Genomic DNA, 23,860 nt, shown 5'->3' with positions numbered 1-23,860 from the left:
TATCTTGTTAGATAGTAGTTGACTCTTTAAAAATATTTAAAACAATTGCTGATGTTAATTTATGGAGGCATTTTTCCATTCTGAGAAATCATGCAAAGTAGAAAAGTAAGAGGGAACAGGAAAGGAAAAAAATTCCCTTTTTTTCCTATTATTTTTCCTCCTTTGCCAATCCTGTGATATCACAGTCATTACAAGGGACCTTAAAGAGGCAGTGTCAACTTAACAGTCCATTTAAAAAAAATGCCAAGAGTAGTTTCAAGTAGAGACGCTGCCCTTGCTTCCAAACCCCCATGATAAATTTAGTGGCTTTACAATAACATATTACTATGGTCTACATTTTTTTCTCTCCCTTGTCATTGTGTGAAATCCCCATTAATAACAGTGGAATCTCCCAGAGCTAAGGAATGAGGGGGACTGAATGTAAATAAAGTGCTGTCAAGTGGCTAAAACATGACAAAACATAGAAAAATCACAGACATTTGTTTTCCTACTCCCTCTATAGTAAATGCTGGCATTACCCCTAACAATCATATATTATTTTAGAGCAGTGTGATTTCATACCCTGGGATGAAATCAGTAAAGTTGCCCAATCAAGCCATATATGGTTTTTAAAGAAAGGCACACAGTACACCTTTGATAACTTATTTTGCACCCAGAGCGCCAGTCTCTTGGTGCTTTAACAAAATTAGGCAGTCAATATGTTTACTGAAAATGGTTCACATTGAAGAAAGCGCTGAGGCACATGCTTAAGTCCATCACTATTCAGAAAAGCACCTAAACAGATGCATAACATTAACTTTAAGCATGTGTTAAGTCTCGTTAACATACTTACATGCTTTCCCAAATAGATATGCTTTCTTGAGTCGGAGCCAATAACGGTCTAATCCAAAGCTCATTCAAGTCACTAGGAGTCTGAACACCATTCCCCACTCCCACCCACACACCGATCATAAACATCTAAATCCTGCTAAATGGACTCCACCAAACTGACTCTCTCAATGTCAACAGAACCTATTCATATAATCCACATCAAAATGTCCAACTTCAGCAGGAAAAAAAGCCTCAATTTTCCTCAGCTGCAGTACTTACGGTATTCACAGAGTTCTAATTTCTTCCTTTCTTGACATGTCACTGTACCATCACACAGCCCTGTGAGTCTATTGCATACGGTATGATTGAGACAGGTGGGGCATTTCTTTTGACAATAGGCACCATAATGTCCTTTGCTGCAAGCTGAAAGTAATTTAAAAAAAACACACAACTAAATTTAGCTTCCATTTTTGGCATATCTTGAAAATTTAAATCACTTTTAAAAAAAGAAAAATAAGGACAAAAGGCCAAGTTACCTTGAAATATAATATAGTAAACTTGCTTGATATATTAAACTTTAAACTTATACTGTCAACATGCTTTATAGGAATTATTTTATTTTTTTCCATTTCAGTTCCAAACTTCCAAGGCATACAGAAAAATAAACAAACAACTAAAAAGTAATCAGCAACGCCTTCATTTCTTTTTCCATGCACAAATTTACAATGCTATAGCATTATCCTTTTCTTAATATATAGCACTAACAAGAAGACAATTACCACTCCTCAGGTACACAGCATCCTGTCTGTTTTTGCTGAAGATCAGTTCTTTACCAGTGACTGGTATGTAACGCTTTCCCCAGTAGGTGACTCCAGAGCAATCTGCTTTTAAAATACAGGCTGACAGAGCAAACTCCAAGGATGAATATGTATCTCCCCCTAAAGGCTTAGTGAGCAGCCTTCGGGAATATTTCCAAAACATGCTGTCACCTGAAAGATTTTTAGAAAAGCATCCATAACTTTCTCTTTGCATTTTACAGATCGAATCCCTGTACTACAATTTCCTTCACTGGGCAAGATGGGGGCGCTGACGAATAGCAAGCAATAGCACTCAAATTTTCTGCATATGGAAAGAGTAGCCCTTCATATCAATGCAAATCAGACAGGACCTTTGCTTTAAAGACTTCATCTAAAAAATTGACACACAGTAAACCAGGGGTAGTCAATAGGAGGATCGCAAGCCAAATCCGGACTACCAGATGCTTCTGAACAAACCTCTAAATCTTTTTATTTACTTATCATTATTTTTATTATTACACCTCTACCTCGATATAACGCTGTCCTCAGGAGCCAAAAAATCTTACCACGTTATAGGTGAAACCACGTTATAGCGAACTTGCTTTGATCCACCGGAGTGCGCAGCCCTGCCCCCCCGGAGCACTGCTTTACATCCGAATTCGTGTTATATCGGGTCGCGTTATATCGAGGTAGAGGTGTATTTTCTCTGGAGTCTGGATCTTGACTATACCTTGACCAAGAAATTTGGACCTTGACAAGAAATAATTGACTACCCCTGCAGGAAACCCATGGATCTCCATTAACTTACCTGTTAACAATGAAGGGCTGAGCCAAGCTTGCTGGGATTCAAACTTGTGGTTCCTAGGAGTCTAGGGGTTTCAAACCTGAGGCTTAGAATACTATTTGACACCAATTCTTGCTCTCATTTCTCTGTTCTTTTGTAACAAATATCTTAATGGCAATATAAACATATGGAAAAGAATGAGAGTGACACATTGGGTGACCTGACGGGTCAGCTGAACATCCGGGAACCAAGAACACACACGTTGCTAGTCTGTTATTTCCATATATGTATCCAGCTTTCACACCAACGAACAGTCAATCCATGCAAAATCTCGACCCCTCAGAGCTTATGTCCAGATAGGAACCAGGATAATATTCCACCAATAATAACCTGAGAAAAAGTCACACTTGTAATAAAATAAATGATTACCCCAAGATAGCCACACAATCTCACACGCACACAGTGCTGTAGGTTGTGTGACTGTGTTTAACAATGTGATCAACACAAACTCAAGCAGGTCTGCCATTCTATCTAGTAGAGGGCAGTTTCTTCACCTTGAAGAAAGGAAGACAGGCACACATATAACAATACAATTCAAATAAGTGCAATTCATTGTCAAGGACTCCACAAAAACTCCTGAACAATTTTAATATGCTATTCTGCAATTTCATTTTGCTATATCCATGCCCCCATTCCCACCCCCACATTTCTTGTGTTCACAAAAACAAAAATTTAGCTGCAAAAACCACACAAACTGTTTTGCATGTTTTTGAAAGGGAAACAATGTTGCTCAAAAATGGGCACAAATTTTGAACATTTCAAATTACACTGTGAATCTCACATGCTCCTCCATCGGCTCAGAGACCCACTGAGCTACAGCGGCTGACAATGGTCTTCCTGAGCAGTGCAAAGCACAGCTTGTTTGCTGGATCACAGGCAGTCACTGCAAACCATTTTTCAAAGTCAGCCACACCTGTTGACTTTTTACATTTCTGCCTTGGAAAAAAAAAAAACAGGTTCTTCGGCATCGTTTCCTTTAACAACCGAAAATCCAGACTGAAGTGACCTTGTCTGTCTAGTTTGTGTTCTGTTCATAGGATTGGATGCATTAAATTCTCCTAGACTGCTGTCATGTTTCTCCTTTTGGTAAATAAATCAAATGCAAGACTATTAAATTTAATACAAACAGATGCTATTAGCCTCTTGTTTGCTCCAGCCTCAGCATTCTCATTTAAATGTGGCAAGATCAGTAAAATAAAGGCAGTCGGAGACTGACTTAAACAAGTCTGACATTTCCTTGAATCCAACACTTCAAGTTCAGAGGCTTTTCTGTAAAATATAATTACCAGAGCATGATCTTTGCTTTTCTGTTTTGTGTGTGCAGATGATAAGCGCTGCAAATCAGATGCTGCTTGACAATTCTGAATAGGAAGAGTTGGCTAAAAGCCTGACCCCTAGCTGGAGTTCAAGGCATCGTCAGAAGCCTAGTATCACTTAGTACTGGGCTTTGGTACCAACTTTGTGTTAGATTGTGACTAGAACTGGGTGACATTTTTTTTTGCGAATCAGAAATTCACCAAAGAAAAGGCATTTTTCAGGACACTGAAACAAGTAGCACATTTAAGTTGAATTTGAATAGTTTCGACTGAAAAAAATGGCAGAAAAAAGTTGCATCTCTTAAAACCGGGTAAGCCCGGCATTGTGTCCAATGATTTTTCCCGCAACTGGGACGGGAAGTGTGAAGAAAAATGTAGAAATTGGTTAAAACAAAACTATTTCTACTGCTAATCTAAGGGCTTGTCTATACTTACGCGCTGGTTCGGCGGCAGGCAATCGAACTTCTGGGTTCGATTTATCGCGTCTTGTCTGGACGCGATAAATCGAACTCAGAAGTGCTCCCCGTCGACTCCGGTAATCCTGCTCGCCGCGAGGAGTACGCAGAGTCGACGGGGGAGCCTGCCTGCCGGGTCTGGACCGCGGTAAGTTCGAACTAAGGTACGTCGACTTCAGCTACATTATTCACGTAGCTGAAGTTGCGTACCTTAGTTCGATTTGGGGGTTTAGTGTAGACCAAGCCTAAGAAACTAAAACTGAAGGGAAAGAAAAAGAAAACTTTTTTTTTTTAAAAATAACTGGCTAATCAAACTCTCTAAGCTAAAACTACGATGTAAACTATTTTCTTTTCTAGAGATTTTCAAAGAGGCAGCACTGCCATTGAGCTGCGTCTGCAGCAGAGGACAGTAGAGAAGGAACTGAGGGGGTTGGGTTGTGCGCACGCTACAAGAGGCGCCAACGACACCGTGAGACAGCTGCTGCACGCGCCCCGACCAAGTATTGCAACCTAAAATCTCCGATCTCCGGCGCAGGGACGCACCAACACCTAACATGGAGCACTCACAGGGACACTACTCAAAGAAGAAATCAAACTTAGCCCTGGTCTACACTGGGGTGGGGGGGTGTCGATCTAAGTTACGCAACTTCAGCTACATGAATAACGTAGTTGAAGTCGACGTACTTAGATCGACTTACCGTGGTGTCTTCACCACGGTGAGTCGACTGCTGCCGCTCCCCCGTCGACTCTGCTTGCGTCTCTTGCAGCGCTGGAGTACAGGAGTTGAGGGGAGAGGGCTCGGGGGTCAATTTATCATGTCTAGCCTAGAAGCGACAAATCGATCCCCGCTGGATCAATCACTGCCCGCCAATACGGCAGGTAGTCTAGAAATACCCTTAGGCTACATCTACACTACGGGGGGGGGGTCAATTTAAGATACGCAAATTCAGCTACGCAAATAGCGTAGCTGAATTCAACGTATCGCAGCCGACTTACCCTGCTGTGAGGACAGCGGCAAAATCGACCTCTGCGGCTTCCCGTCGACGGCGCTTACTCCCACCTCCGCTGGTGGAGTAAGAACGTCGATTTGGGGATCAATCCCCGAGAGGTCGATTTCTATCCGCCGATTCAGGCGGGTAGTGTAGACCCAGCCTTAGTTTCAGTCCAAAATTATCTGAATTTGATTTCGGTTCAACCACCAAACCAACATTATCAATTATTTGCTCAACTCTAATTGTGACTAGACCCACACAGTCATGTGGAGGAGTAAGGATATCCACCACTACTGTTTAGTGGTTTGAGTTAGGGCTACCCAGGTCTTAGCATTCAGTGCTCTGGGGAGCTGTCTGATTGCATGGGGGAGGAGGGAGTTAGCTGCACCCTGAAAAGGACTGTAGTACATTTCTCCTCCTCCTTTGCACTGACAGGGTGCCCTGGAAAGAACTGTTTTTCTGCAGAATGCTGCTTCCCAGGGAGCTTCTGGTGGCAGTGCAGCTATGCATCAGGGCTGAGCATAAAACATGCAATCTGGCACTTCACAAGAAGGCTGTTCATACTGAGTCACCAACTCCATGTCCTCGACTTTTGGTTTTGTTGCTGTAAAGAGATTTCCCATCTTCAGAACTGATCCAGGCTGACACCACTTAGCTTGTAAGGGCTGTGCCGTTCACAGCACTAGCTGGCTACGGCCACAGGCACGTTTTATGAACAATAGCTAAACTGATCAATTTCCCTTTTGGCCCAATTCTGTCACCCTTACTGACAGTGCCAAGTACCTACTCTGTGAGCAGTTCAACCTTTGTAAATGGCAGAATCAGGCCCTATATATTTGCCATACACAGACGTGAACCTAAAAAATATATGGTATAGCAACAGTGATACTTCAGCCAGGGCTTTTTGTCCTGGAAGAGTAAGATGAACACCTCCCGAATGATTAGCCCACGGAATTCTCTCTTACCTTCCCTTCTTTCACAAACCCAGAAAGCCAGAGAAGAACAGTTAACTTGGTTCAAGCTCCCATTTACATTCAGCTGATCACAACTGTCTGGAGCAGTACTCTTGGTGGGGCTTACCCTAATCAATCAAAAGCACAGAGTAGTGGATGTTAAACATCACAACAAATGAAAGAAAGATGAGCCAGGGTTTTGGCGCTAAGAAAAATAAATGATTTCAGAAATACTGTAGTTATACTAAACCTCATGAAAAGACTCATAACAAATCGATGTGAGCTAAATTTTCAGTCTGTCATTTGAGTGCTCAAAGCAGCAAGTAGGGCCCAAATGTCCATTTTATGCACTCACATACAGGATTTAGAGTCCTGCCTTAGATATGTGTATCCTCTATAGGCCTTTTTAGCCTTCCACTTCTCTCTGCTGAGTGATACTCACTCAATGCTTTTTCTTCTTATTTCAGTTTCCAAGATATCTTTCTTACTTCCCAATGACTCCAAGCACATTTCCCACCGGATATTCCTATACCCCTTATCCTTTTCACTCTGTCATACTAGACCCACTTTTGCAGCTCCCTCTAGCTTAGCCCTTAGTCTCCAAATCACTCTCTAGATACCAAACTCCATATATATTTTGGGATCCAGAAAGCAGAGACTTAACCAAGACACAAGGTCAATATGAAAGCTGTGATGGCTATGGATTCCTCATACAAATAAGCAGGCAAAGACCCAAGATCAAGGCTAGAGGCAGTTTCCATATTGTGAAGCTGATTTCCAGTGGAGGTGGCTATCAGTGGTGGACAGTGATCCATGTCACAAAAATACATCCTTGCAACCAGCCATTCCTGGTAGCCCCAGCAGAGAGAGAGAGAAAAAAAAAAGACACTGTGGGCCAAGTTGTCTGGAGTTGTCCTGCCCCAGAGGGAGCTCCCCATATTTCAGATGGAGAGATGGTGCAGGATGCCCCAGAAGGCAGTGCAGGAAGGGGAAAGGGGGCAAGAGTATGGTCCCCAATGAAGCCATGGTCCCTAAGCACAGGGATGGCAATTGTAATTGCCCCGTGTGGAAGGAAGTCTCCTGGCCCTGAATTATCATGGAAACTACATTATCTCTTAGATCTAAAGGTGGCCCCTCTGTGGTCCCTGCTGCTGCCGCTACTGGGCCTACTCTGTGGATGAAGGTAGGAGCGCCTGTCATAAGGGACATGTGCAGAAAACCACTTCACAAAGAAGCCAGTAGAAATTTCAGGGCGGAGGCTGATTTCCAAAGGCACAAATGGCTTTTAGGCAACCAACTCCCACTGAAAGTCATTGGAGGTCAGGAACCTAAATAGCATATGTGCCTTTGCAAACCTCCCTGCAGATCCCCAGCTGGTGTAAACTGTTTCATAGTTTCATTTAAGTCAATGGAGTTATGACAATTTACATCAGCTAAGGATCTGGCGCTTGGGGTGAAAAGTGTTTTAAAAGCCCATTAGATGTGTAGTCTGTTTAACCCCCATGTTTATGAAATCAGCATGGTCGCCTTACATGACACGTTGATTCTTCCTGCTTGATTTCTCCACATCACTTTGCAAGGCACCCAACGAGAAAATCCAAACAGGTTTCTGTAACGCAGAGGTTACCCAGGCCTGCAAGTCAGAAGCACACTTATGTTAGAGAACTAAGGTATATAAAGAAGGACATGCCCATTGACAGGTAAATGGCAGAGGTTTATTTGATGGATCCTACGGCAGGATTTCCAGTCGTAAACATTTGTCCTGGTACTAGTATTGGTATCCAATTATCCAAACCACCCAAACAGCTCCTGACTTTGAGAGGGGCTCAAAATCAAAAGTCAAATCAAGATTTAAATTTGGCAAATGGTTCTTATCTGTGCAATACACTGAACACTCCTGTAGCGAAAGACTTTGAAGAAAAGGGGTGGGTACCGCAAAGAGGTGATATGACAGCAGTGACATCACTTTAGTAAAATTTACAACAGCAGTTGGTTAAAAGATTTTTTTAGGCAAACTGAGAAGGCTGTAGACAAGTCATTCACTAATCTTTTTGTATTGAAGCCTTTTCACACTATGCTTGGTTTATGATGTGCTTTTTGCATGTGCTGCACAATAATGTGTTTTACAGCTGAAAAGCATGACCCTGGCAATTAGACCAAGTATGTAGAATATTGGGAACTGATGACAGGGATTTGCTGTCTGAAACACAAAGTGCTTGGATAAAAGAGTTACGAGAGTCCAAGGGCGGGAGAGTGAGTGATGCTTGTGAGGAGATTTTACTCTCTTACAACATACAACAGAAAATTTTCAGGTGTATTACATTACTGTGCTGCAGAAGCACTGTAAAAAGAGCCACTGCCAGCACAGTACAGCATTATCTTTTATACAGCTATTAACTGATGTGCTCATGCTGTGATGGTCAGAGACAGGGGAGTGCAGGACACTGGGATGGTAAGAGTCAGATTTTTTATAAGCTTGCCGCATAAGGCTATGTAACTGGGTTGGATAAACACCCCTGACCCAATACTTGAACCTGTAGCATTTGGGTCTCAAACTGAGCGTGGGTATTGACTGGTTTCTCTCTGTTATACTGTTGTAAGTCAGGACTAAATGTAATGATGTGCATGGTGTAAAACTATTTAAGTGAGATCTGGCTCAGTGTCTTTCCACCAGTGGATGCAGTTTTTAGAAGCCATTTGCTGCTGTATGGCCCCACCATAACAGACTGGTATGTGCACTCAGGCCAAACGCCAAAGCCCAGTCAGTACACAAGGTGTAACAGGGAGGAATCATCCTTTCAGACATGATAAGTGTTGTTGCTGTGTTGTGTAGAACTGTTTTGGAGTTAAAACTGAGAAACCTCACTTTTCCCAGATATGTTCAAAAGAACATCAATGTTTGGATTGCAATTAGTAAAGTCGGATTTTTCTTATGTTTCAATGCACAAAGCCATTTTCTGAAATTCACCAAACAGTAATATTTTGCTCCTGCAGAGTCACCCAACACGAAACTGTGACAATATTTTCACAAGTTTGCACACCCCGATCATCAATGAAGCCTGATTCACTGAAGCTCGACTTGCAGAACACAGCTCAGTTGGCAGTTCTTGCGCTAATGGAGCTAGAGTAAATTACATCTGCTGTGCTAACAGCTATGAAAGCCTGGCTATCCCTGTAAACCAGGCATCTATAACTTTGAAGACCCATAGGGAGCTGCTCTCTGATGTTGCAAGGTGACATTTGTCCATCAATAACCACCTTTTCAACACCGCAGAAACGGAAACACTTTACCTTTTCTTCTGCACTATCCAGCAATAGTAGGTCAGTGCCATTATAGGCAGTGCAGTAATTCTTAGCTTCCAGCCAGGTCAAACTATTAGTTTCTTCCATATAATAACAGCTGCCATTCCAGTACCACCACCCAGGGTCCTCTGGGCATTTCATATTGATCACTCCTGAGGAACAAACAGCTGCATTTGAAACAACCGGAACACTCATAAAATCGCACTTCTGGAAACTGTAGCCCCAGACCTTTGTTAAAGAAGTGCCATTATTCAACACAGTAAAACCTGGCTTTAGTGACCATTACTGACTCCAATGAAATTAACTGCTTCTTCGTATAAAAGCTTAAATGTTCTCACTACATGCCAAAACTCACAGAGGTTAACGTAAGTCTTTCCATTGGCTTCAAATGGACTTTGGATCAGGCACTGTATTTGGGAATGCTGTGGGGTGGTTTCTCAAGACTGGAAGTTGCCTATAAAGTGAATATCCCTTTGACAAACATCAATTCGCTGAAACCAGTACAGCTTTCAGTGAACCAATATTTTCACATTACAGTAAAAGCTTTTTTTATCCGGCATGCTGGGGGAAATGGGAGGTGCTGGTTAGTCAAAAATTCTGCTTAACTAAGAGTTATACTTACCAATGGATTACCAATTTTCAAAGAATTAGAATACAATAAAATGAATAAACGTTCCTATTCTCGCCCTTTTCAAGATGTGTACAAATATCTATTTTCTGTTTTAATGTCAACATAACTCTCTTACACTTCTCTCCTGTGCTTTTCGCTGGTATTTTGGATGCCATAATGGTAGGATGGCGTTGATATTTTATGATAAACACAAGACAATACACTGAGTAATAAACCAATCGATCACAATGGCAGATATAAACAGAAAGAACAGCATTCGGCTCTTCTCGGCTAACTCGAGCGTAATCTGACTACTCTCAGATAATACTTGGGTTCCAAATAGCTTCGGCATTGATTCCGGTTAGCTTCGGCATCGGTCCTGGTTACTAGATTGAAGATTTCTATTGGGAGATATCAGAAATGCCGATTTCTAGAGCTTTCCAACTGGTAAAGTGCCAGATAACACAGCTTTTACTGTATATTGCTATGCACTGCAAAAGTACAGTACAAAAAGAGAAGGAATTGATACCATCTAATGGTTAGAGCCATGGTCTGGATGCTATTCCTGGCTTTACCACTGTTTCTTTGTGAGACACCAACCTCGTGTCTCTCTTAACCTCTGCATGCTTCTGTTTCCCATTGTATAACACGAGGATATTACTACTTATCTCATGGAAGTGGTTAGGGTTAATTGATGAGCATAAAGTGTTTTCAGACCCTCTGATGAGAGGCTGCACAGGAGTACAAAGGATTATTATTTAGAACATACTGAAGCCAAGAACACAAGTTGCAATGTCGCATGACATTCAATTGCTATGTTGTTTATATGCCATTCACATGGTTTGGAACGCTGCCAATCAGAGCAAGACTTGGTGCATAGTGAGGCATGAAACCCAGCAATGAAAGAAGGTTTTAGACACATTTTCTCCTGGGTTTGTCTGCTGCTTTCTCTAACAGAAACTGCATTATTACTCAATGACCAGCACAATGATTAATAGTCTTAGGGAATCACAAATATTATGGGGATAGCTGAGCAGACTACATTTGATAGCATACATGGCCAACATGCTGATAACCAAAACAATAGTGAAACCAAGGAATTTTCTGCTATGTCTTCTGCCCAGCATTGCCTTTTTGGATTTTACATCACGATGATGGGAGTGTGAGTAAAATCAGGAAGCTCTGTTACTCTGCCAGCTGCCTTCCTTTCTCCACTGTGATACCACTGGGTTGTGTATCACGTACCTTTTTGGCATTGCTGTGCCACATTTTCCTGAGAACACTGTAAATTCTCTGCACATTCTCCAGTGAAGGGGCTGCAGTTTTCAATTCTATTGCAGGTGCAACTGCCCTGGCATTCAGGACCATAGTGCTCTGGGGGACAAGCTGCAAAAAGAGACAGTGAAGAGAGACTTAGAAATTACAATGGAGGCAAGAATCTAAATCAAACCAATTAGTGCCTCTACCATGAAAATGTGCACAGACTTTATTTACAGGGAAAGGGTACAAATTATCATTGAAACCATGGCATAGTACACAAGGGAATCCAGTGTAAAACTCCTACAGCTCATTGCGATAATAAGCAGAAGAGACAGGATACGGAGACCAAGGGTACCTCACTCAATGTGTACCTAGAATAGTTCTTTCCAAGCTATTTATTTCATATCTCAAGGTATGCAATTCCCTATCTAATGGGATAACACTAAACCCAATTTCTGGCTAGTAAAACATGGTTACAGCAGTAGATTAAAGGGAAACTATCAAGGCTAGAAAATCTTCCTGTTATAGACGTATGTGATCATGTATGTACATGTGTATGCCACCCCAACAAGCCCTCTCCGCTCCATGCACCTGTTTCAATTTGGCAGGCAGGGAAAGGTGTGCTCGTAAGAACTGCAAAACTCACTCAATTGACTTGGCTTTCCAAATGGCTGTGTTTACAGCAGTGACAGGTAGGGTGACCAGACAAATGTTTGGTCGGGACACTGGACAAAAAAGAAATTTTGCCCTCCGCTCTGGCGCTCGCGCCCCCCTCCCCGCCCTGGCTCCGCCCCTTCCTTCCCCCATTGGCTCCCTCCCCAAATCCCCGCCCTGGCCCCGCCTCTTCCCCAACCACGCAGCATTCCTCCTCCCTCCCAGGCTTGCAGCAGGGCGGCGCAAGCCTGGAGGGAGGGGGTGGCAGCGGTGCCTGGATCCTGGAGCTGGTGAGTCAGCTCTGGCACCCGGGCACCGGGTGGGCGGGCAAAGTGGGGCTGGCAAGGGAGGGAGACGGGGGGCTCAGCTCTGAGCCCCCCGCCGCACGAGAGGGCTCCTGCCTGGGCCGCTGCACACGGGGGCCGGGGCCAGGAGCGCAGCCTGGAGGCTGCTCCAGCCCTGCAGCCCGTGGGGCAGCGCGGTGGGTCCGGGCGGGGGCAGCGCGGAGTGGGCAGGGGCCAGGTGGGCGGCGTGGGCCGAATCCCTGCTGCTGCCGGGAAGCCCTGCGTCTCTCCCTCCTGCTCGCGGCTGCGGCTCCTTCCCGGTGGGACGCGCCCCCCGGCCTGCCCCGCGCACATGCGGCTCGCATCCAGCCGCTCCTTCCCGGCGGGAGGGAGACTAGGCGCGGGGGATGCGCGCCGCATGTGGCTGGGGCTTCGGGAGACGCATCCCGCCGGGAAGGAGCCGCAGCCGCGAGCGGGAGGGAGAGGCGCGGGGCTCCCCGGCAGCAGCAGGGATTCGGCCCGCGCCGCCCACCCGGCTCCTGACCGCTCCGCGCTGCCCCCGCCTGGACCCACCGTGTGCCGCATATGCCCGTGGCGGGTCAGGGTGCGGGAGGCTCCGCGGCAGGGCAGCGCGCGCGGCCGGGGCCTGCTAATGCCCCCGGCCCCTTTTAAACTCCCCCCCCCTTTTTTTTTTGCTCCACCCCACCCCCTTTTTTTATGCCCCTCCCATCCCGATATTTTATACTGCTGATCTGGAAACCCAAGTGACAGGTATTAATGCTGCTGTAATTGTCTAGTGCAGCAGTTCTCAAACTGTGGGTCGGGACCCCAAAGTCAGTTGCGACCCCATTTTAATGGGGTTACAAGGGCTGGCATTAGACTTGCTGGGGCCTGGGGCCAAAGCCCAAGCCCAAGCTGCAGCACCCAGAGCCAAAGCTGAAGCCTGAGCCCCACCACCTGGGGCTGAAGCTGAAGCCCTTGGGCTTCATTCCTGGGTGGCAGGGCTCAAGCTTCGCTTCCCTCCCTTCCCCCGCCCCCTGACACACACCTGGGGTGGCAGAGCTCGGGCAGGCTCAGGCTTCGTCCCTCCCCTGTCCCCCTACCCCCGGGTCAAGTAGTAATTTTTGTTGTCAGAAGGGGGTCGCAGTGCAATGAAGTTAGAGAACCCCTGGTCTAGTGACACAGGCTGGGTAACTCTTCTCAGGGCAAGCTAAACATTTGCAGCCAAATGATTTGCTTCCAATACTGTGGTCCCAAGAGTGCTCTTGCAAAAAGAAGCTCTCCTGAGATCCGAGAAGGAGCACACAGTTAATGCACATCACCCACAAGGGACATGTTTCAATACTCTGGCATACGTGATTTCAAATATGCGGTGCTTTTATCTCCAAGGGCTCCAATGATGAGTAGAATTCGGGTTGCAAATATAGTTCTGTACTCTCCTTTGATCATCTCAACTCCATTGCAAATGCTTCGTTGAAATCTACAGAGCTGTAGGCCTTCCCATAACGACTGCTGTGTGGAATTTGATGTGTAAGTGCCAGCCAGGTAATAGCCTCGGAACTCCCGGAAATCCACAATTCCTAGAACATAAACATTATGTGTTTGGAATAGGGACTTTTTTTTTTTAAACCATCTTTCTTATTTAATTTTTTAAAAGAAGATAGAAAGTCCACATATGTCAGCTGGAAGCCTAAAAACGAAATCACAACAGGGTTAATATACTGACATGCCACTCGAAGCAAAGATCATTTTGACTCTAAACCGGGGTATGACTCCTATCTACAATGGCATTAAACACAATATCTGCTCTTAGTTACAATGGTATAAATCCAGAGTGACTCCACTGACTTCAGTTGATTTATAATAGTGTAACTGAGAACAAAATTTGACCCTAGCCTAGAATAATGTAAGTGAATGGACTCCCCCCTGTGTTCTGTATGATCTTCTTTGAAACTGTAACTATCAGGAACAGTGAGATCTCGGGCAGTGACAACAGTTCAGGCCAGATTGCTCCTGGCCCCCAAGTGCATGCACAAGCAGAAGAGAGATGCCTTCTTTCCCATTTATATGCCCAATGCAAGGGCCAGGATTAATTGCAGTCCTTGTGCTTGACATGCAATGGCTATCCCATCCTAGCATCATGTAACTCGACAGCTCACAATCATGTTCAAACACGATTAAATCTTGTAATGCAGACAAGTACTGAGAAGCCTTGTTCATTCCTAATGGAAGCCAGCTGCATCCATATACGCAGATTACCTTCTTCTTTTCTCTTGCAAATCCACAGGGCTTTCCGAAAGCAGCTGACAGCTGTCAAAGAGCCTTTGGGAGCATTAAGCTGCACACAGCACTTAACACCTACGGCCCACTTGCTTACAGACAACCTCAAGGAAACAAAAGTATACAAGGTTACAAGGTTTTCCCACCAGTCTACACTTTATCCTTAAAAGCACCATAGCCAGGTTTAGTCTTACCGTTTCCTTTGTGCTGCTATTGCTAAAGTTATGACATTGCATTCCCACCCCAGTTACATGGGGAGTTTATTTTTATAGAATATATTGCAATCTCTTCAGTACGGCCAAGTGTGTTTAGTCATAAATGTGCCCTTAAAACATTACCATGCTCCATCTTCTCTCTTGCCCTATTATGCTAGCATATTGCAGAGTTCTCAGGTGAACACTCTGAAACACTGGTGTCAGAAGAAACCTGCAGTGCTAGATACCTTGATTTACCTTTGATTTGTTTCACAAAGGGCTGATTTGCAACCTTACTGCTCACAGTGGTGAGTAAAAAGCAACAGAGGGTCCCGTGGCACCTTTAAGACTAACAGAAGTATTGGGAGCATAAGCTTTCGTGGGTAAGAACCTCACTTCTTCAGTAGTTACTCACATGAGTAATCCAGATGAGGTCAATCGGCTGGCTGGATTTTCAAAAGCTCCTATGGGAAATAGGCACCACCTCCCATGTTAAGGATAGCACCTATCGCCCATCAGTGCTTTTAAAAAACCCACCCAAATGGAACAAGGAGTCCTTGTGGCACCTTAGAGACTAACAAATTTATTTGGGCATAAGCTTCAGTGGGCTAGAACCCACTTCATCAGATGCATGGAGTGGAAAATACAGGAGCAGGTATAAATACATGAAAAGATGGGACTTGCCTTACCAAGTGTGAGGTCAGTCTAACGAGACAATTCAATTAACAGCAGGATGCCAAGGGAGGAAAAATAACTTTTGTAGTGCTAATGAGAGTGGCCCATTTCAAATAGTTGACAAAAAAGGTGTGAGTAACAGCAGGGAGAAATTAGTATGGGGGAAATTAGGTTTAGGTTTTGTAATGACCCAACCATTCCCAGTCTTTATCCGCAAAAACAACAAGAGTCCCCTGAATAGAGACTAACACGGCTACTACTCTGAAACCTGCCACCCAAATGGGCTACTCCTGTGAGTAGCTGTTCATCAGTGTTAGTAAGGAGGGGAGAGTCACAATTTGGTCCCTAATGTTGTTTAACACATTTCTCTATATATGTATAACCTAATCCTACTATCAGGTCTGTGCATGTGTCTGAGGGCAGAGTTGGGCTCAAAAGATTTTAACATTTCCACAGATACGAATCTGCTTTTCTGGGTTGATTTTTTGTTTCCTGCCATAGGTTTTTATTGTATCAGTAGAGAAGCAGTGCACTGTATGAAATTAACACTATGGATGACAGAGCTGCCAGAAGCAGGAATGGCTCTACCAGAAAGATACAACAGGAATCACTTTGGGATGCCAAAAATCAGGGCAGGAATAAGTCCAGTAACTCTTTGTCTGGAAGGCTGCGAGTTGGTAGGAGATGGGCATTTGCCAGTTTGCTTAAGACAGCAGAACTCCTAGAGCCACCCCTCAACAGAAAGTTTATCCAAGTACATTTTGCATTTGAAATATAATTAAAAGTAATGTGCACATACACAAACTTTGACTGAAATACATATTAAACATTTCTGTGACCCAAGGAATATCTTTCCTGACAGATCACATGCATCTGAGTTTTACCCAAGGGTTGTCTTGTTGACTTGCCAGAAGTCCACCATCCATCACTCACAATTACAGAAGTTTGTCTAAAATAGCAGATCACAGATCTCTCATATTCAACACAGGAGTGTGGTTTGCTGAGACTAAAAGTCCTTAGTGGAAATTCTATTAGACTTTGGAGTTCTAATTCTGGTCCTTCTTGTTTTCTACAGGTCTCTGTTGGTTTCTATTTTAAATGGAGGACAAGTAGGACCAGTATTGCTGTTCCCAAATTTAGTTGGCTAACTACAGCCACTTGGCCATTTTCAATTAGAATTTTCATTAGGGTTCCTAGTGCAGCTGGCTTGAGCAGATCATGATGAAGCACTTCATGCTCCTGTAGCCTCCCCTTGTACCACAACTCCATGTCAAAAGATGAGGATGGCTGAACTGAAGAGAGCAACAGGAGGGACTGGCCTGATGAATGCACTTCGGATGCCCCTGAAACACAAATTCTAGTTCACAGTTCCTTACTCAACTCACCATCTTGAGGCTGCAAACGGGAATTGACTGTTCGACCACTGCAAAACTGTACAGAATCTAAACCCATAAAGGCCAGTCCAGAATGATGCTTTGGGAAGTTTAGATACCAGCCATTCCTATAAATAACCAAACTGTGATTCAATACAGTAAAAGAGACAACTTTTCTTTTGGAAAATCCTGAACAGTGAAGACAATGTGCTGCAAGATGACATTCTCCCCCCCCCCCAGTCATTCTGATGTTCAAAACAATATAGTTTAGACAGTAGTTTACTGTTCTGGGTAGCTGAGAAGCAAAGACTCACTTAATACACGAGGACTTTACTCTGTTTGGTTCATGTTTAACATCAAGAAGGTATGGACAATAACATTAACATTTCACCTGATGATTTTATCTTGAAGATGGAGATTTTTTATGTATGACTTAAGTTGTAAAAACAGAGGTGTTGCAGCCTTACATTTAAACAGGAATCCTTTGGGATGAAAGTTGCTAAGTGTTTTACAATCTGTACGAATTTTAATTCAGCTACCTCTAAGGACAGAACTGCAGAATTCATTCTGCATCAGCAAAAATGACACCGCAGCATTTTAGAAAGCGTAGTGAAAAATATCTTCTCTATTTGAAAAGGCAGAGGAATATAGGTAAGTAAGTAAAATGGTGATAATGGACCCAATTTCCCTTTTCTAGTAAAATGCCATGGGATTTGGCCCAAAATATTGATCTGGAACAAACAGGTGGGTTTTTTTTTGTTTTTTTTTTTTACAAAATCGAAGATTATTCTTAAAAATTGTGATGAAAAGAATTTGAAAGAAAAATAAAATATTCTCCTTCAAGGTTTGCAATGGAAAATAGTACAGTATTGTGCTAGTGTATGAGAACCGGAATATGCAACTTATTAAAAAATTGCTCTGAATAAAGGTAAAACTGGCTAGACTATTCTCACTGAGAGAACTGCAAAAGCAAACTTTGAAAGTAAACTGGATGCTTAAAATTCTCTCACATTTGCAATATTAGCAGTGATCATAGCTGCTCTGCCTCATTGGAAAGATGGAATGTCAAGCAGAAAACTGATCCTAATAGCAGGATTCAGCACTGACCCCACTCAGAGACTCCCCAATCTTCAGCTTTCAGACTCGGAACACTGTACCATCTCTAGCCTGGTGGCTGTTAAGCTGTGCTGACATAATGCCACTGTGTGATCTTGCAGGATAAGGCACTAAAGAATTTATCTTCTAGATGGATTTATTCTGGAACATAGCGGAATTTGGAGAGAAGAGGACAGATTCACCCCAGATGGCAGCCCCCATTCCTGGAGGGTGAGATTTACCTCAGGAAAGACCAGGCAGTCCATACACCACTGCCTTCTGCAGGGTTTCTAACAACAAAAGCTTTAACTTAAAACCACAGCTCCACAGTAGCTGAGCAAAATCGTTACATCTGTTGGGTACCCTTAGCCACGTCTCTCCAACCAGCCTCACTCACTCTCTAGACTGGTTTTAGACCCTATGGTGAAGCAGGAGTTGTGGGCAGTTTATACCACGGTATACCTCCAGTTGGTGCACTTTTCACCACCAGTGATCTGTAGGCAAGGTTCCAACAACAAAATCTAGGAGTGAGTAGAGCCCATGGTGCTTTCAGGTGGCTTTTATTTAACCCAAACTGTTGCTGTAATGACAGAGAGGAAGGACAGTCTGCTGGTTAGGGCACATGCATGTGACTTAGGGAACTTGGTTCAAGTCCTTGCTCCTCCACAGACTTCCTGTGTGACCTTGGGCAAGTTACTTAGCCACTCTGTGCCTCAGTTCCCCATCTGTAAAATAAACATAAACAGCACTGCCCTGTCACACAGCAGTGTTGTGTGGATAAATACATTACAGACTGTAAGGTGCTCAAATACAGTGATAATGGGGGCCATATAAGTATCTAGAATAGCCCACATACAGTAAGATTTAATTATATTTAATCTCCACTCCCCCTGAATTTTAAGTTATACTTGCTTTTTAAAAAGTATCCCAGTCTCTGAAAGCAGAGATTCTGCAGATCAACCTAGAACTATAAAAGACGCGGGCAGAGAATCACACAAGAAAATGCAAAGCCTCTCCAAATCTGCAGCTGTGGGCATCCACAGCCCTTCCTCACACTCTAGATATAGTCCCAAAGCCTTTGGGAAACTGAGATTTGCAAAGGTAAGTACATAGATCATGCACATACCCTTCACTGACATTCTAGCATACCTTTTCCCCAGGACTTGTCAGCCACAGAAGATCTGTGTCCCTGTAACGCCTGCATAGGTCTCTTGCACGTAGCCAGGTTTGTCTCTTTGCTGTGTGAATATAGTAACAGCTGCCTTGCCAGTACTGCCACCCATCTTCAACTGGGCACGTGCCACCAAATATGGACCCTAAAAATCACAGCATACACATGTGTGGGGCTGGTTTCATCCCTGGTATAGCTCCACTGGATAAAATGGAAGGATCACTATGGCGTAGGATGTTTAAGACTGTTCTTATACAATCTGTTCAGTATAAGGATCTCTTAGAGCTTTTAATACTTGTAAAATACTAGGAAGATCACATCAGACAAGGGCTCCAGCCACAAAATCTGGATTCAAACATCCCGTAGGTTCAGGATATCAGATCTCTGGTTTTGTAACTATAACTGGGACCATTTCCAAAATTTGGATTTAGACAAGAGTTCAGATATCTAAACACCCCTGAAGTTATGGGGTTTGGGTTTGAGTCCCAGCTCTAGGCTATATTTATGGACTTATTCATTGGCCAACAGAAATATTTTAAATTATAATCAGCTGACTTAAACAAGTTTCTCAAAACTGCCTCAGAAAGTGGCAAATTTCCCTTTTCTTTCCAGCGCACAGCGAATAAAAATCAACCACATGGGGATTTTCCTATTTGTTTCAAACTGTAAAGTTTCTTTTAAAATGGAACAGAGTTGAGACGTAGTTTGCAGAGTTCCTGCACACAGCAAGGTCAGAAGGTCTAATCTGAAGGTCTGATCTAAACCTCCTGAAGGTTAGGATGATATGCATTATATATTGTGTCAGTCTAATGACTTGAATGGAGTTCCTCGTCCCACTTACAGTGGTGTAACTCTAGAGCATCACCATGGTGTTTAGAGGTGCTGTGAATGGTGATGACATAATACACGAATAAAGAGACAAGAATGTGCACAAACAGGTCCTGTGTATAGTCACAGTTTTCCTCTTCTCTCCTACGGATGTTAAACAGGCTCACCTTTTCCACAGGGGATAGGACTGTTCTCCTTACTGCAAAACACACTGTCACCACACAGCCCTGTGTATGGATTGCAGGCCAGACCCTGCTGGCATGGTGGACACTTAAATTCGCACAGAAGCCCAAATCTTCCAGAGATGCAATCTGTGAAAAGTGAACAATCCAAGGACAATAGAGATGAACAGCTGCCAAAATAAAAGTTTACTTTAGGAACCTGGTATTTTTTCCACAATTGTAATTAAAGGTAAAGCTTTTGGGGTCTGTACATACAAGCAGGCACACTCATTAACCATTAGTAGAAATTAAGAGTGCGCCTTCTGGGACTTTGGCTGGTGATTACAGCTTCTAATGCAAACCAACACAAGCAAGATGTCAGGTAAGGGGGGAAAAGAAAGCCATCCCCATGATAAGTTATCGTGAAAATATTAGTTCCCACTCAGCGCTTTCCAAAATATCTGCCTTTAAGTGAAAAGGTAGCCCAGTGTACAAAAGTCTTGATCCAGGGCTTTGTCACAGCAATGACAAGGCTGCTTCTTGCTAGTGTTTGAAAAAAACAGGTATATATATATAGAGAGAGAGAGCGAGAGAGATAAATGCTCATAGAAAAAAAGGTTCAAGAGTATGGCACATGGCTAGCAGTTTTAAATGCAGAGTAGAAGAGGAAGGAAATGATTAACACTTTTCAGTATTAGCTTACTCTGTATTAAAGCAGCAGCAGCATTCAAAACCTTGCTTTCTGGATCTTCCTCTGGTGTTTTGTGCTAGCTCATTTTATTTTATGCTTTTGGGAGTAGGTAGCCTGATTGCTCATCTAGACGAGTAGCATCCTTCTACGTCTTTCACTTTTGTCTTTCACAAAGATGAAGTGAGCCTTCAATTTTTCTGCTAGGCATGACTCACATCCTCTCCCTAAAATTCTGCAGCTATTTTACATTTGTCTTCTGTTTTCACGTCAAATTTTTTTAAAAACAACAATGAACAAAAAAATGCAACTTCCATCTAGGATGGTGTGAGGGAGTTAAGCTCTAAAACACTTGACATACCTGACTTGATAAAGGATTGCACACTACTATTCCTGCTGTTATACAGTTCCATCCCACTTTGTAGAATGTAGTGCTCCCCCATTGCCACTATCCCAGTGCATGTCTGGAGCACTGAGCAGGTATCTGTAGCTTTCTTTAAGGTGTTATATATATTTGATGTTGGTACGTAAGGGGAGTACAAAGCTCTCCCCTGGTGCGTTGTAAAGAGGTTGACATCTGCAAAAATTAACAGAAAAGAAATAAAATGGATGATGGTATAAAATAAAATTCAGAAAATATGGGCTGGGCCATGGGATGGGCTGGGCCATGGCAGGAAAGATAAACTGCAAACCTTCTCAGAATAGCTCTTCCCACGCATGTAGGATCAAATTCTATGGTTCCCTGCAATGCATCAGAAGTCACCGAATGCATTATTATTATTATTATTAATTATTTGCACTGCAGTAGCACCTAGGAGCCCCAGTTGTGGACTACGACTCCCCTGTGCCAAGTTCTGTACAAACACACAACACAAAAACGGTCCCCGCCCCGAAGAGCTCACAGTCTAAGTAGCATAAATGAGTGATGAGGGCAATTCAGAAGATTCCACATCTCCCTCATGGCACTGAACTCCGGCAGGAGGGGGTGAAGTGAAAGGTGTTAGATGGGCAAGGAAAGTGACACAATGTACAGACCCAAGGGACAGCAATAGAGGGTATAACAGGCCGGAGCTGCTGCTGTGACCAACGGTCTGCAGCAATCCCAAAGGATAACCCCATCTTTCATTTGGATAACTTTCTCTATCCCCAGAACTTTCTCCCCTACATTTCTATTGGTTTCCCCAAACAACAGATGCAAAATTGTTAAAATCCCACCTTCTCTGCCGGGTGATGCATCAATAGTAAACCAGGGAACTAAGTTTCTTTAGGACCGTGAGCATGTGTATGTATGTGAACACATAATTTCATCTGTTCCACAACTGTTACTTCTTTCTATCCATATGGTGAATCACTTTGCTAAAGTGAGGGCAGGTCTGAGGGCAGAAAAGGTTTGCTGGCCTAGCTATACCGGCAAACCCCTCTAGTGTAGACAAAACTTATGCTCTCAAAAAAGTGCTCTTGCTGCTATGCTAGTATAGCTGATACTGGTTCCCTGAGCAAAACGCAGTAACTCTTCACTTAATGCAGGGCCACCCAGAGGATTCAGGGGGCCTGGGGTCTTCGGCGGCTGGGGGACCCCGCCGCAGAATTGCCGCCGAAGACCCGGCACTTTGGCAGCGGGTCCCGGGGCGGAAGGACCCCCCGCCACGGGTCTTCAGGGCATTTCGGCGGCAGGTCCTGGAGCGGAAGGATCCCCCCGCCGCCGAAGACCCGGAACGGAAGAAGCTCCAAGAGCCCAGGCCCCATGAGAGTTTTCTGGGGCCCCTGGAGAGAGTGAAGGACCCCGCTCCAGGGGCCCCCCGCGGGGCCCGGGCCAAATTGCCCCACTTACCCCCCCCGCCCGGGCTGCCAAGAATTAATGTTGTAGTTATGTTCCTGAAAAATGCGACTTTAAGCGAAACGATGTTAATTGAATCCAATTTCCCTATAAGAATTAATGTAAATGAGGGGGTTAGGTTCCAGGGAATTTTTTTTCACCAGACAAAAGACTATATTTTATACACACACACACACACACACACACACACACACACACACACACAGTATAAGTTTTAAACAAACAATTCAATACTGGTACACAGTGATGATTGTGATATTTTCCAAGGAATGCCTTCCTGCTAAATGATGAACTAGCAATTGGCTGAGCCCTCAAGGGTTAACTCTCACACTCTACAAGGCAGCAGAAATGGAGGGAGGGGAGAGAGCATCGCAGACAGAGACAGAGAGATGCACATTTCCCCTTTAAGTACACTGTCTTGTTAGTTAGATCAGCTTGCTGAGACTGTAGCTGCTGCTGCCGCCAGCAAGCTCCCTCTGTCCTGAGCCCTGTCGTGTGTCCCCCCTGCTCTATGGAAGATGGGGTAAGCGGGGTGCAGGAGCCGAGGGACACCCTGACATTAGCCCCCCTCTTCCTTCCCCCCCTCCCCCCCGCACAGCAAGCAGGAGTCTCGGGGAGCAGCTCCAAGGCAGAGGGCAGGAGCAGCACATGGCAGTGGAAGGAGAACAGCTGTAATTGCTAGCCTGCTGGGCAGCTGCTGCACAGGGAACTTAGGGGAGCGAGGAGCTGATAGGGGGCTGCCAGTCTACCCTGGTTCCAAGCCCCCACTAGCTAGCTGTAACGGGCTGCTCTTCCTGCAAGCAGTGGACAAAGCAGGCAGCTGCCAAACAATGTTAAAAGGGAGCATTGCACATCTTTAAACAAGCATATTCCCTAATTGATCAGCAGCGTAACAATGAAACAATGTTAACTGGGACGTCTTTAAGTGAGGAGTTACTGTAGAAGTGCTTTCATGTTACTATAACTGTATCTACTGTAGGGCTTTTCCCAGTATCGACATGTTGTTTAAAAAAAAAAAAAAAATCACACCCCTAACCAATACTACTATAACAAAAGTTTCCAGGTTAGACTTGGCCTATGTCATATTGCTAAAGATTTCCACTGGGGGCCAAAAGGATGTAGATGAACCTTAGCAAGCGAGTTCCTTACCTCTGGATTTTCAGAGGTATTATTTTAATTCAAGTCAATAGGAGATGTAAGTGTTCCATACTTCTGAAAAATCAGGTTCTTAAAGGGTTAAGTTGCCAGAGAAAGACTAAGCAAAATGATGACCCTAATTT

The 23,860-nt window shown here is 44.0% G+C and overlaps 1 protein-coding gene across 4 annotated transcripts in view; it reads right to left on the bottom strand.

Annotated features, from left to right (window-relative positions):
* The window catches only part of STK32A (serine/threonine kinase 32A), a 137,107-nt gene that overhangs the window by 110,598 nt on the left and 2,649 nt on the right, over positions 1 to 23,860 (bottom strand). For 3 of the 4 annotated variants that reach the window (XR_004646864.1, XM_034779480.1, XM_034779481.1), the window contains exons 5-16: positions 21,105 to 21,320; positions 20,062 to 20,205; positions 19,045 to 19,211; positions 16,813 to 16,928; positions 14,538 to 14,662; positions 13,634 to 13,858; positions 11,326 to 11,466; positions 9,459 to 9,622; positions 7,700 to 7,800; positions 6,180 to 6,295; positions 1,590 to 1,799; positions 1,090 to 1,233 (exon numbers count right to left, since the gene is read on the bottom strand). Coding sequence is in view for 3 of the 4 variants with exons in the window: in XM_034779480.1 (XP_034635371.1) it covers positions 1,090 to 1,233; positions 1,590 to 1,799; positions 6,180 to 6,295; positions 7,700 to 7,800; positions 9,459 to 9,622; positions 11,326 to 11,466; positions 13,634 to 13,858; positions 14,538 to 14,662; positions 16,813 to 16,928; positions 19,045 to 19,211; positions 20,062 to 20,205; positions 21,105 to 21,320 (1,869 nt within the window). In the remaining variant the exon portion in view is untranslated. Of the gene's footprint in view, positions 1 to 1,089; positions 1,234 to 1,589; positions 2,106 to 6,179; positions 6,296 to 7,699; positions 7,801 to 9,458; positions 9,623 to 11,325; positions 11,467 to 13,633; positions 13,859 to 14,537; positions 14,663 to 16,812; positions 16,929 to 19,044; positions 19,212 to 20,061; positions 20,206 to 21,104; positions 21,321 to 23,860 lie in introns of those variants that run through there. The other variant, XM_034779487.1, reaches the window with a different exon arrangement.

The sequence above is a fragment of the Trachemys scripta genome, chromosome 8, assembly GCF_013100865.1.
Source record: "Trachemys scripta elegans isolate TJP31775 chromosome 8, CAS_Tse_1.0, whole genome shotgun sequence".
NCBI lineage: Eukaryota > Metazoa > Chordata > Testudines > Emydidae > Trachemys > Trachemys scripta.
This window is presented reverse-complemented; position numbering and strand designations above follow the sequence as displayed.